At 36.9% G+C, this 13593-nt stretch overlaps 2 protein-coding genes across 2 annotated transcripts; both read left to right on the top strand.

Moving 5' to 3' along the window:
• Window positions 1-841: 841 nt before the first annotated feature.
• LOC306909760 (keratin, type I cytoskeletal 19-like) lies at window positions 842-5110 on the top strand (the record flags this gene model as incomplete). Its single annotated transcript, XM_079483792.1, has 5 exons — window positions 842-889; window positions 3735-3896; window positions 4271-4396; window positions 4645-4865; window positions 5050-5110. 5 exons carry the CDS (start codon window positions 842-844, stop codon window positions 5108-5110), a joined length of 618 nt encoding a protein of 205 aa, XP_079339918.1.
• A 4346-nt stretch (window positions 5111-9456) lies between these two features.
• Window positions 9457-12391, top strand: LOC306909759 (keratin, type I cytoskeletal 19-like; the record flags this gene model as incomplete). Its single annotated transcript, XM_079483791.1, has 8 exons — window positions 9457-10224; window positions 10549-10631; window positions 11049-11205; window positions 11286-11447; window positions 11598-11723; window positions 11829-12049; window positions 12217-12230; window positions 12318-12391. 8 exons carry the CDS (start codon window positions 9457-9459, stop codon window positions 12389-12391), a joined length of 1605 nt encoding a protein of 534 aa, XP_079339917.1.
• Window positions 12392-13593: the final 1202 nt, after the last annotated feature.

The raw sequence follows: 13593 nt of genomic DNA, 5'->3' as shown, positions 1-13593 counted from the left end.
AAAAGTTGTATAAGTAATTCAAATTGAGAAATATTAGGTAGACTTTATCTATTTTTTTCTAGTGTGTCATAACTCATAGCTGATAAATCTTTACTTAAAAAAATCTTATTGAGTGCAAATTGTTACCTCAATTTTATTTAGTAGATTCAGTAAGTTTGCATATGGTTTACTTTACTTCCTATTATATTTTAGTCAAATTAGACTGATTTGCATGGGTGGTGTTTACTAACCCTCAAGAATATTTTTTTTCTGTGAGTCTCTCGTGTAAAGTCAATTTATTCTTTTACTTTCCCTTGTATGAAATGTCCTCACATCAGGGAGTTGATAATGCATGGTGTTCTTTGACAATGTCTGCTTTGTCCTGTTTATTTAGGTGTGTTAATGCCCTTCAGCCATTCCAATAGTGACTGTGGAGAGAAACATATTCTAGCCCTACCCATGTCTGGAGATAATTTAGGATAAATGATTAAATGTAGTTTAATGATAATGGCTTAGAACATTATAATAGTGCACTAATTGGTCATTCCAGTTTAATGACAGATTCATTTGATACAGAAAGATATAATTTAGCATTATTATGTACTGTTTATGGTAATGGCTACCTACAGATTAAGATGAAGGATATTAGGTTACATTTTAAGAGTACTGGGAAGTGACAGACAACACTCACTGGTGTAGAGAAGACACTTTTCTCTGTTGGGCATCATATGCTTATAGTCAGGATTGGCACTGTGTTATGCAAAATCCAATCAATATTTTTAGGCTTTGTGTTATTTATTAAGTCATTGTATAGGCCATTTCTGCATGAGGCGTGAGTTGGTTGGCAACCAAATATGTGATCATGACTCAAAGTGACCTTAAAACTTGTGGTGTAGTGGTGCCTGGAGAAGTGGGTATACTGTTCATTTATGTCCCCATTTTTAAAGCGGCCCAGCAAAGGATGAATGCAAGATGATCTTGTGTTATAATGTAGCCAGGTTTCCACCCTGGTTTTATGCAATGAATGTTGGCCAAAGAAGAGGTGCAGATTCTGCAACCAATCCTTTTCATGTTGACTTACTTGATCTATATATGTGTATTTTAAGACTTTTAGAGTGAAAATTAAATAACGATAGCCAACAGACAACCATGCAGTGGCGGATTAACCATATGGGCAATTGGGGCCCAGGGTCACCAAGACTTTAGGGGCACCAAATAAACCTGCATTACAAAATAAAAATGTATAAATGTACATAAGCACTTGTTTTTTAAGACTTAAGTCACGCACCTGCGCTAAATAGGCGTTGCACCATGTGCGGGAATACCCCCCACTTTTAGATAAAAAAGGTTCTGTCCCCCGCACTTTTCGTGTAGGTAAGGGCACTTTTTAAGGTCCAAACCTGCGTTTAAAGTTAAAGTGAAGAATGGTGTCATCACTATAGCAATCAATTCATGTGAGTACTTTTTGTCTTGACATCATACGACTGAGCCACGCCTTCCCCTAATGGCAGGAAAATCACAATGAAAGGAGTTTTTTCAATTAAATACATTTTCCTTTACTAAAATGCTACTTTTTTTCAGAAAAATAACGTTTCTATTTTATTCTCTTTTACATTTACTGTAGTATATCTCTGTTCTTAGTTTGTCCTTTATTATATATTTTATTGCTTTTGTACCCCATCTGCAAAATATAATTTCAGGTAAATATGACAAAAAGATCTTGAATCTGTTAAAGGGTGATGTATAAACTAGCAACCTAATTAACAATATAATTTAGCTGAAGCAGGTTCGCTGATTGTAATGATCAATATTAAATAATCTGTCATTGTGTAAGGCTCTCATATTTGCATGATTAGAATCAGTTCTTGTATCACACTGGAGGGATTTATTCTGTAACAACCGACTGGATGCATTATCCTGAGGCTAGTAATTACCACATGAGTAAATAATTGTACACTAAATATCGATAAACCCACATTGATCCACAACCCAATACTGTTAATGGTGGCATTGTAATCAGCCTGGCATTATATTTTAAATCAAACCACAACGGAGTATCGATAGTATATCAAGTGATGTCATTAAAATACATTAAGGAATGTTATCAAGATAGTATAATTCATGGAATAGTATGATAGTAAACATAAGTGTGATGGTTTCTCTTAAGTTGAAAACAGTATTATTTAAACATTTTTTAAACTATTATTTGCTAGATCCTTTAATTATGATTTTCCTGCCATTAGGGGGCGGTGCGGCTCAGACGCATGATGTCATCAAATGCCACTCCTCTCGCTTCTGAGCTTTCTAGTGCACACAAGTTAGTTTTGCAACAAATTTTTCTGCAACTTCTAATTCAGAAGACAGATTTGTGAGTTTTGTCCACGAGTGCAAATCTCAACATTCAACTTCAGCTTTTTATTTTACAAGTTTTCACATTGGGGCTGTGAGTGTAGGCTACAGGTACAAATAGGCCTACTTGCTTTACAAGTTCACAAATTAAAATCTACATGTTCTCAAATTTTGCTACTGATTTACCTTCATAGCATTTGTCACCGACTTTCGTTTAGACCACGCGACCAAACGGGGTGAGACAACTGGACCCATGAACTAGGTTTTTGACTTAAAAGTGGCCCAGACCGATCCCAGTGTGTCAAAACTGTGAGAACAGACTGCTTTCAAATGGCTCTTTCGATGAGTTGGTTTAGTCTGCGCAGTCAAACACACCTCTTGGCAATTGGCATACAGGTAGCATCATAAAAAATAAATACATTTTATGTTACAGTTCAATTTCAGGGTGCGACGACTGACAATGTTTTTTAAGAAAATATATTTTCCACTAAATAAACCATCAATAATATATTAAATAATTTAATATGGATTTGGAAATAAATAGAGTAGTATATTAGTTAAAATAATATATAATACATAAGGAATTTACACTTTTCAAATATTAAGATGCACTTTAATTAATGTTGTAATATATTGCATTATATATTTTATATGGAAGGAATTTCGTAATGGAAAATAAATCTGTATTATAGTCAGTTTCATTTTTTTGTGTGCTCTATGTTCATTTATGCAAACAATTACTCTTTAACTACTATAGTACAAAATTGTATATAGATATACAAAACACAACTGATGCATTTACCTTAAAATTGTACTTTTTTATTCAATCAGATAGTGTTTTAAATTTAATTCTTGCAATGATTTGTGCAATGTTTTGAATACGCTTAATAGACAATCTCTACAATATAGCTTTAAATGTATTTGTGCGTATAGGACATGTTTTTGTGTGTTGTGCACACTGTGCCCCCTTGGGTGCATGACACCCCTGGTTATACAGTGGGGCAAAAAAGTATTTAGTCAGCCACCAATTGTGCAAGTTCTCCCACTTAAAAAGATGAGAGGCCTGTAATTTTCTGCAATAGGTAAACAGCTTGTTGTGAAGAAATCAACTGTGGGAACAATTATTAGAAAATAGAAGACATACAAGACCAGTGATAATCTCCCTTGATCTGGGGCTTCACGCAAGATCTCAACCCGTGGGGTCAAAATTATCACAAGAACGGTGAGCACAAATACGAAAGTTATACAAGGCCTTGTAACAATATAACAGATCACTCTGCAATTCTAAAAATCTTTATTTAAAAAACTTTTGGCTTATGTATACAAATAAAACAATTGTGAATATTTGTTTCAGTGAAATACCTTATAATTATATTATTCTGTAACATAACATTGTGTGCTTACAGAATGTAGCAGCATTGATGTGTCAGCTGACCGGCACTGTGTGTGTGGAAGTGGATGCTGCTCCACAGCAAGACCTGAACAAAGTTTTAGAAAAAATCCGTTGTCATTATGAGGCTATTATTGGTAAACATCGCGAGGAACACGAATGCTGGTTCAAAGAGAAGGTGAGATTTGTCTTTGTGTCCTTTGCTTTTTAAAACGAATTTGCCATACTAATTTGCTTAATCTCACAAAACAATAAACCACATAAAACACAAATTCTTACATAATGTTTTAACCATATGTTGTTCAAAACCTTTCTTCTATGGAACACAAAAGAAGATTTTTTGAGAAATGACTCTGGTTTTGTGCCATACAATCTTTGTCAATGGGGGGCAGTGTTGCTTGGTTTCCAACACTCTTTAAAATACGTTCTTTTATGTCCTTTAGAAGAAAGAAAACCATACTGGTTTAAAATTACATAAAGATAAATTATAAGAAATAGGATGAACTCTCCTTACAATAAATGATCATACATAGTTCTTTAAATTATGATGTTTTGTGTTCTCTGTGCAAAGATGTGGCCAGCAACACAGAGTGCATGGAAACCTCCAGGTCAAAGGTTGCAGATTTGCGACGCACACTGCAGTGCCTAGAGATCGAGCTACAGTCTCAAATCAACAAGGTAAGATGGGTGGAAAACTGGAAATGTGGAAGGTGGGAGAAGGAAAAAGGAATAGATTATGGATGGTTTTTGTTTCATTAAACATAATCTGACCCAAATATAAAATGACAGTAATCTTTAATCGTCCACTAGGTGGCAGTCAAACTAAACCGTTCGTCACATTCAAGTATTTTGAACTTCCAGCTCAGTGTCTATGAATTATTGCAATAATAAATGTATTTTTTCACCTCTTCTGTTAATTGACATAGAAATCTGCATTGGAGTGTTCACTGGCAGACACAGAGGCTCGGTACAGTGCGATGTTAGCTGAATTCCAGAAGCATATCAACATACTGGAAACAGAACTGTGTCAGGTGCGCAATGGCATTGAACAACAGGGCCAAGCCTATGCTGCACTGCTGGACATCAAGAGCCGCCTGGAGAAGGAGATCGCCACCTACAGGTGCCTGCTGGAAAATCAGGACATTAAGTAAGTTCATCTTTTCCCAGCATCACAATGATATTGGTCTTTTGTCATGCAAACATGTAAACAAACCCTAATCTATTACATCTTTTTCCTGTTCTAGGTTTCCAGTTCAAGGTAACTAAAGCACCTTTTCTGTGAGGGTGGTGTTGTGTGTTATTTATTAAATATCTACGTTTCTCATCCTCAGGAGGGACATGTACTTCAACCTATGTGTGCACAACACCTGCGGATACAGTATTCACATGTAAAGAAGTCAGATAAAACCACAGAATCATAGTGGATTTATTTCCCCATTAAGCCAATATGGGCCTGCTGGGCTGGCTGAGAGATTCTTAATGTGTAATCCTCAATAAAGTTCAATACCAGTATTTCACTTCTGTTTCTTTGATATTTATCAATCTTATCTTATTTTTTTCTGTGAATAAAGTTCAGATTTCACACTTCATGCTTCAAAATGGGCACAAGCTTGAGTAGAGTGCACTTATGACTACACGCATTACTAAGATTAATGTCAAAAACTGAAAGATATGTAGCCAGTTTCATTATTGATTACTATCAGGATAAAATAACGTTAAACCAGTATAAAAACATACTCAGGTTTAATTTTTTATTCATTTTATTTCATAACGCATATTTGCCTTTATAATATTATGTAGGCCTTATAAGAAAAAAATCCAAAAGGGTTTATGTTTGGAAAAAATAATCTGGGCTCCTTTCGGCCAGACATTTACACAGAAATGTCAAATGCTTTCCAGAGGAGGCGATAAAACACCAATGAAACCGCAGAAGGGCACAACAATTTAAAAATATTTTTACAACTGTAAACAAGACAATGCAAAAACTACGATTGCTTTAAGGTGATAATATCTCGAATATATAGTCGAATATTTTACTAAATGTCCAATCCTACCGTGTCTCCGTTATGTATAAACCCAAAAGATTGGGTCTCGCTGTATTGCTCAGGCTGTACTGCAGTGTCTATTCACAGGCGCGATCCCTCTACTGATCGGCACGGGGGTTTTGACCTGCTCCGTTTCCGACCTGGACCGGTTCACCCCTCCTTAGACGACCTGGTGGTCCCGGGCTCCCCCAGGAGCACCATATCGATACCGAACTTAGTGCGGACACCCGATCGACATAGTCCACTGCAGCCCAGAACCCCTGAACTCAAACGATTCACCAGCCTCAGACTCCCAGTAGCTTGGATTACAGGCGCGCGCCACTGCACCCGGCAAGAGCACGAGGTATAAACACTGCTAATAGCATCACCGAAAAAATCAACATAACCTTTTTACCACAACCATTTGTTTCACAACAGACGAAGACCCCTTTAACTGCTCTCTACTACGACACAATAAAACATACAAATTTAATTTACATCTGATACATTTAACTTATTGGACAATCAAAAAACAACTTAAATGTTTTGATAATTGTTTATATTACATGTTAAAAAAACAATACGTTTTTTATACAACATTGACAAGGTCTTACACAAACACTAATAAAGGTGCTTAAAGGTGCCCACAAAGAACAAGTCAGTCAAAGGTTCTTTAAAGAACCTTCTCTTTCTTGATTTTTTATAATCTGAAGAACCTTTTTTTCGCCACAATGAAACTTTTCTGAAACAGAAATGTTCTCCAGATGTTAAAGGTTCTGAATTGGAACCTTCTATGGCATCAAAGAATTTTTTGAAGTCATGAAACGGACGTTACAATTGACCTCTTTTCCATATCGTGACATGTATCTGAGTGAAATTAGAAAATAATGTAGGTCTGGGGTCTATTTCACCCTTCCCTTTTTTGAAGTTTGTTGTAAGTTGGACTTGAAGGGGAAGGCTAAAAATGCCTGGCCATTGGACAGTACGTTTAGTCCTACCTCTTTATTTGCTGCTGACGTCATGTGGTGAAGAGTTGTTGTTCAGAGGGGCAAAGGAGCTTAACGTTTTGATTAAATTTTACAAGTGCATATGAATAAAAAGAAAGAATAGTGTGTACAGATACATCATTTATAATAATGTGTAGTGTAAAACACTTCGAATTTTCCCGTTTGGTAGCATGGTGACTTTAAGCACCCTTTTTTGAGAGTGCATTCTTTTTTACAGTATTTAGGCCTATACATAGGCCGATATATATTATGTGCGTATGTACCGGTTTCACAAAATGTCTTCACAAATACAATAACACGTTTGAACGTTTTCCATTTGCTTCATATAAGGTTCATATTTTAGCCAGTCAGGTTTGACTTTAAAGGCAATAACTTTAACAACAGATTTGTGTGAGTGTGTTACTCACATGCACAGCCTTTAAATTCAAATTATAGATTTTTCACATTCACATGAAATGACACAATTGCCCTATTAAATGACACAATTGCCCTATTAAGTGATGGTGTCAGGCAGTCTTTTATTTAGCAATAAATTAGTCTTTAATCATCAAATGATTGAAGAGTGAACATATCAGGTTGACACGCACGTTTAAATATTCCTTTGTGTTGTTTCCTCCAGTATCAGACTGTAAAACTTTGTAACCACACTGACACAATCTTAATAATTTAACTTAGAGAAAAGCATATTATCCAAATCTATCAGAATACTACCATCATAAAAAGGGGTACCCTTTTAAAAACTACACCTTTACACCTAAGAGTGCACATTATGTTTTATAATTTTTTATGGAATCATTCAGACTGAAATGATTGACCCACTGCATCATCTAGCACTTTTTCTTAAAAGTGTATGTTTTCTAATACTTCTGTTAATGCATCACAACTTCGGGAAGTAAACTGCCAAGTTACATTAAAACAAATCTGACAATGTCATTTGAACTGCTTCTAAGATGAATTTGCTATGAGAATAACATGGCGTTTTGATCATGTGGCACACACACATGAACCTTTCACAACCAACATTTACATTACAGGCCCATGCTGTCCGGATAAAATGCTGTCCTGAAACTTTGACTGAACATAAATTAGTGAAACATTAAAATCATTCTGTTTTAACACAGTATTGGAATATTCACAGTATGTACATTTGCAATATTTCATCAATTTCTATATATTGTACAGCTATACTTCTTAACGACTTTTTTATCTTTATTCATCTGTTATTTTTTCACATTACATTCAGAGAGTTTGTTCATATAAACAGTATAACATACAGTACATTGTACATAAGGACACCTGACAATAGAAAAACTCAAAAAACATGGGTGTGGCCAGCCTGAAAACATTGGTGTAATTAGGTAGATGACAACTAATTATTAATTAAATAGCTGTTTTAAAAGGTGAACACACAAAGGTACGCCGTATTATTATTCTGACACATAACCTTACGTCTTATTTTAAGTACAAGAATTAAAGTTTGAATGCTGTAATAAAGGTAAAGCAGCTACACTCACCAGCTAATAATGATTAAATTCTCTTTGTGATACCAAGTGAAGTCTTTTTGAAATGTATCCTTTTATCTTAGTTTCACATTGCTACCTTTTTATTCTCTGGTCTAGGTGTTAAAGTGAAAGCACTATTAATGTTAGTATTCAGGACTTTATAAATACAAAAAAATACAAAATAACATGAAAATCATCTTTATGTATTTATTAAGTTACATAGGTTAGCAACAGTGTGCGTATAGAAACAGGATATTTTTTGTATGTAAAATGTTTTATTGTGCTGTCATACATGTTACACGCTATCCTATCATCTTTCAATCAGAAACGAAAATGTGTGTATGTTTCTACAGTGAAAACCCAAGTACTTTGAGTTGAGTCTCCCAAAACTTGTATATTAGATGAACCTTATGCTTATGCAGATTTAATTTATTGAAGGAATTCATGACCGACTCTGTCATTGAATGAAATACACATAAATATGCATGTTTGACACCTAAATAGGGTCCATGTTTACCAAATCTAACATAAATCACCTGAATGGTGAATTCACAGAAAGGAAAGCATGTAATTGTAAACAACATCAATAGTACTAAAATGATTTGAAAGCTTTAGAATTTTTTTGTAACCGCTTTTCTTTAATAACTGAATCAATTGAAGTTCATTGCACTTTTTATATGTTTGAATATAAACAAGTTGAATGAATTAAGATTTTTAATTTATCATTACTTGATAAGTACAATGTTAGGTCTTACAGTGTATGTGTATACATTTATCAATCTTTTGAAAAGTGTGAAATTAATGAATATGGATTTTTTTAATGACTGTCACATGCCATGCACATGATATCAAACCCCACTTTAAGCTGTCATTAAAGAGTCTGAATTCCTAAATCTTACTCATACATTTTTGCTAGTTGTCTAGTTAGACATTGGAGGAATGCATACCAATACACACAAATAGACATTCCTTTGTAGCTTTCTCACTAGGGTGTTAACTGAACATGAGTTTTCGAGTGTCAACACTGCTGTTGGTGGCAGCAGGGTCTGGTATGCTCACACACTCCTCCTCCTGACTTCAAATTGTAGGACCGCCTCTTCAGGTCCTACTATAAGAAAACTGAACTGGGCTCAAAGTCAACATCGTCTTTAGGACAACTCCAGCAGTACTTCTCTTGGTTCATTTGATCTCTGAATCCATCGACCATGTCGTTTTCTGTCTGCTCATCCTTCCCCAAGTCCATCTCCGAGACCTGTGTGAGGACCGGTCCTGACACGTGTGTAAAGACGTGCTCTGACCCCTGCGTGAAGACTTACCCTGACACCTGTGTGAAGGCCTACCCTGAGAGCTGCATGAAAACCTACCCTGACACTTGCATGAAGACCAATCCTGAGACCTGTGTGAAGACCTGCTCCATAACCTGCCTTGACACCTGTGTGAAGACCTGCTCTGACCCCTGCGTGAAGACTTACCCTGAGACCTGTGTGAAGACCTGCCCGGAGCCCTGCAAAAAGACCTCCTCCATAACCTGCCTTGACACCTGCCCCAAGACCCACCCTGCGCCCTGCTCCGTGACCTCAAAGTCCATAAAAATCCCTCACCGTTGTGGTACGAAAGCACACAGTGTGTATGGCTGTGGAGGAACCACCCGCATCTCCACCTGTACTTACCATCCAATTACTTGCTCTCCGTGCCTGCCATTTAAAATTGGTGCATGCCATGTTGGATTTGGTTCAAGAATCATGGCAGGTGGATGCCATGAAAAGGATTATGACTACCTCCAGAAGTCTGAGAAGGTCACCATGCAGAACCTGAATGACCGTCTGGCTTGCTACCTGGAGAAGGTGCGATCTCTGGAGACTTCCAATGCCAATCTGGAGAAGATGATCTGGGACTACTATGAAAAGAAAATGCCCATCTGTCAGAGGGACTACAGCTGCTACTTGAACACCATCCACTGTCTGCAAGAAAAGGTACAATTCTAACAAACAGCAAAACAGATGGCAAAATCACTGCAAATACAAAACAATTCAATTCACTACAAAACAAAAATAATGTTCGAATGTATGAGAATATTGCACATTTATGTCCTGAGTTTGATGAAAGGTGGTTTGATAAAGACAAAAGCAACATAGAAGTCAGAATGAACAAAACTGGAATTGCTTTGTTGTGTGTATGAATGTTTCTAAATCTATGTATCAAGTCCATTCATTGTCACAGTTATATCAAATCTATATTATATATATATACTTTATTAAATCTATACTATATTTTATACTAATGTTTTCAAATTATAGATACGCGAGGCTACCATCAAAAATGCCAACATCATCCTGCAGATCGACAATGCTAAACTGGCTGCTGATGATTTCAGAATAAAGTGAGTTCCCTTACAATAATGAGATTACCCTTTGATAGTTCACCCAGAAATGAAAATTCTGTCATGATATATTCCATCTCATGTCATTTCAAATCTGTTTGACTTTCTTTTTCTTCCGTAGAAAATAAAAGAAGATATTTTGAAGAATGTTGGTTACTGGCACCCATTGGCTTGCATTGGTTTTGTGTCTATACAATAGATGTGAACAGGTGCCAGCGCTGTTTGGTTACTAACTTCCTTCAAAATATCTTCTTTTAAAAGGTTTGAAATGAGATGAGAGTGAGTAAATCATGACCGACTTTCATGTTTAGGTGAACTAACCCTTTAAATATATCCATTGAGACAGCGCTGGATCATTTTTGACATGGTGATTTAAACATTGATGGATGTTCCCCATCTGACCTCTCCAACGTTTAGATTTGACCACGAGTCAGCCATGCGTCAGTGTGTGGAGGTAGACATTGCTAATCTGCGTTGCATACTGGAAAAGACATGCCTTTCAAAAACCGACCTGGAGGCTCAGATCTGCCTTATGGAGGAAGAACTTGCATTCTTGAAAAAGAAACACCAGGAGGTTTGCTGTTTAAAATATTTGTTTTAAATCACAAGCCGTTGTGTTGGTCAAAGATTTGAGTTCAACTTGTGTGGTTACAGGATGTGGAGGCACTGATTTGTCAGTTATCACAGACAGTGTGTGTTGAAGTGGATGCTGCTCCACACCAAGACCTGAAACAAGTTTTGGAAGAAATACGTTGTCATTATGAGTCCATTATAGACAAACACCGCAAGAAGCATGAGTGCTGGTTCAGAGAGAAGGTGAGATTGGTCAAGCTTTTTCAATTAGATTCCAAGAATACTTTATTTTTAAACCCATCGTATGTTTCATTTCCCTGAATATTACAGTCAAACATCACATTATGACTAGATGTGGCATCTAAATTTTGTGCTTCTGATTCTCTTAAAAAGACAGCAGAACTGTGCAAAGATGTGGCCAGCAACACAGAGTGCATGGAAACCTCCAGGTCACAGATTTCAGATTTGCGACGCACGTTGCAGTGCCTGGAGATCGAACTACAGTCTCAAATCAACAAGGTAAGATGAGAGACATATAGGAAATGTTGAAAGATTTGAGAATGAAAGGGGATATGATTATAAGGGGATTGATGTTGGGTTATTGAGTTCTCTTCATCAACACAGAAAGGAGCACTGCAGTGTTCACTGGCAGACACAGAGGCTCGGTACGGTGCGATGTTAGCCGAACTCCAGAAGCATATCAACATACTGGAAACAGAACTGTGTCAGGTGCGCACTGGCATTGAGCAACAGGGCAATGAATATGCTGCACTGCTGGACATCAAGAGCCGCCTGGAGAAGGAGATCGCCACCTACAGGTGCCTGCTGGAAAATCAGGAAATCACGTAAGTGCATTTTTTTCTTTGACCCAAAGATTATTTTAATCACAGAACATTATAAATCGCATTTGTAAAAGGGGCGAACTACGCCTCTAAATGACAGAACTTTATGTAATGGGTTTTTAGATTTTTTCACTGATACTCTTTGCTTTTCCAATGTTTTTCTTTTTCAGGACTCAAGGAGAAGGTAATTTTGACTATTATATATATATTTTAAATGTATGTAGTGGGGTAATATATTTTACTCTTAAATATTTCTCTTTTCCCCTTATAGGTGGACAGTGTACCCCGACCCCTGTGTGTGGCATGCCCATGGAAAAAGTGGTCCAATGTAAACAAGTCTTATAATACTGCAAATCAATATAAACACAATAATGCATGGGAGGGTCTTGGTTGCTATGCACTGGATTTACCATTCGCTGTTAAACCACTACAAGGCAGCAGACTGAGATTTTCTGATGTGTGATCCTCAATAAAGTTCAATCCCATTATGTTTTTTTCTCTTTGTATATCAACTTTCTCACACTATATATTCTGTGATTTTTGTTCACACATTTACATAAACTGGAATCACCCATCTACCCAAGTGTTCACTTGGAAAACATCTACAATACCCAAAAAACTATTAGTTTATTACAATGAGCCGAACAATGTCTACAGCAGACGCGACAAGGCAATAGAACACATAAGAATCCAATATAATTTTAAAAATTTTTCCACATTTGATGCGGAGTAACGCGACAATCCCATAAAGCAGTGTCTTGTGCCCATACACACAGTAAAGTTTAAAAAAAAATTATTTAATTATTCACTAAAAGAGCACTTTTGAGCGTTAAATTGCTTTAAACTCTCAAATACTTTAACGAATCGTTTGAACTCAGGGGTTCTGGGCTGCAGTGGACTATGTCGATCGGGTGTCTGCACTAAGTTCGGTATCGATATGGTGCTCCTGGGGTAGCCTGGGACTACCAGGTCGTCTAAGGAGGGGTGAACCGGTCCAGGTCGGAAACGGAGCAGATCAAACCCCCTGTGCCGATCACTGGTGGGGTCGCACCTGTGAATAGACACTGCACTACAGCCTGAGCAATAGAGTGAGACCCAGCCTTTTGTGCTTATTATACCAAAACATGTTTTTAAGACATAAATACTTTGTTTTTAATGAAGCTTATATACACACACACATTTGATGTTTTTTTATTGTTTGTTTTTAGACCTTAAATGCTAAGTCTGCTTATGTAAGAGGGCACGAGAACTGTTTTGTACCTCACAACAATACAAGTATTCACTAAAACAGCACTTTTGAGTGTTAAATTGCTGTAAACTCTCAAATACTTTAACAAAAACTGCAAAACGTTAATTTAGCTCCCAAGCTCTTGCCGGGTGCAGTGGCGCGCGCCTGTAATCCAAGCTACTGGGAGTCTGAGGCTGGTGAGTCGTTTGAACTCAGGGGTTCTGGGCTGCAGTGGACTATGTCGATCGGGTGTCTGCACTAAGTTCGGTATCGATATTGTGCTCCTGGGGTAGCCTGGGACTACCAGGTCGTCTAAGGA

Source organism: Barbatula barbatula (assembly GCF_947034865.1).
Source record: "Barbatula barbatula genome assembly, chromosome: 20".
Classification (NCBI taxonomy): domain Eukaryota; kingdom Metazoa; phylum Chordata; class Actinopteri; order Cypriniformes; family Nemacheilidae; genus Barbatula; species Barbatula barbatula.
Note: the sequence above shows the minus strand (reverse complement) of the source record. Positions and strands in the feature narration are given on the sequence as shown.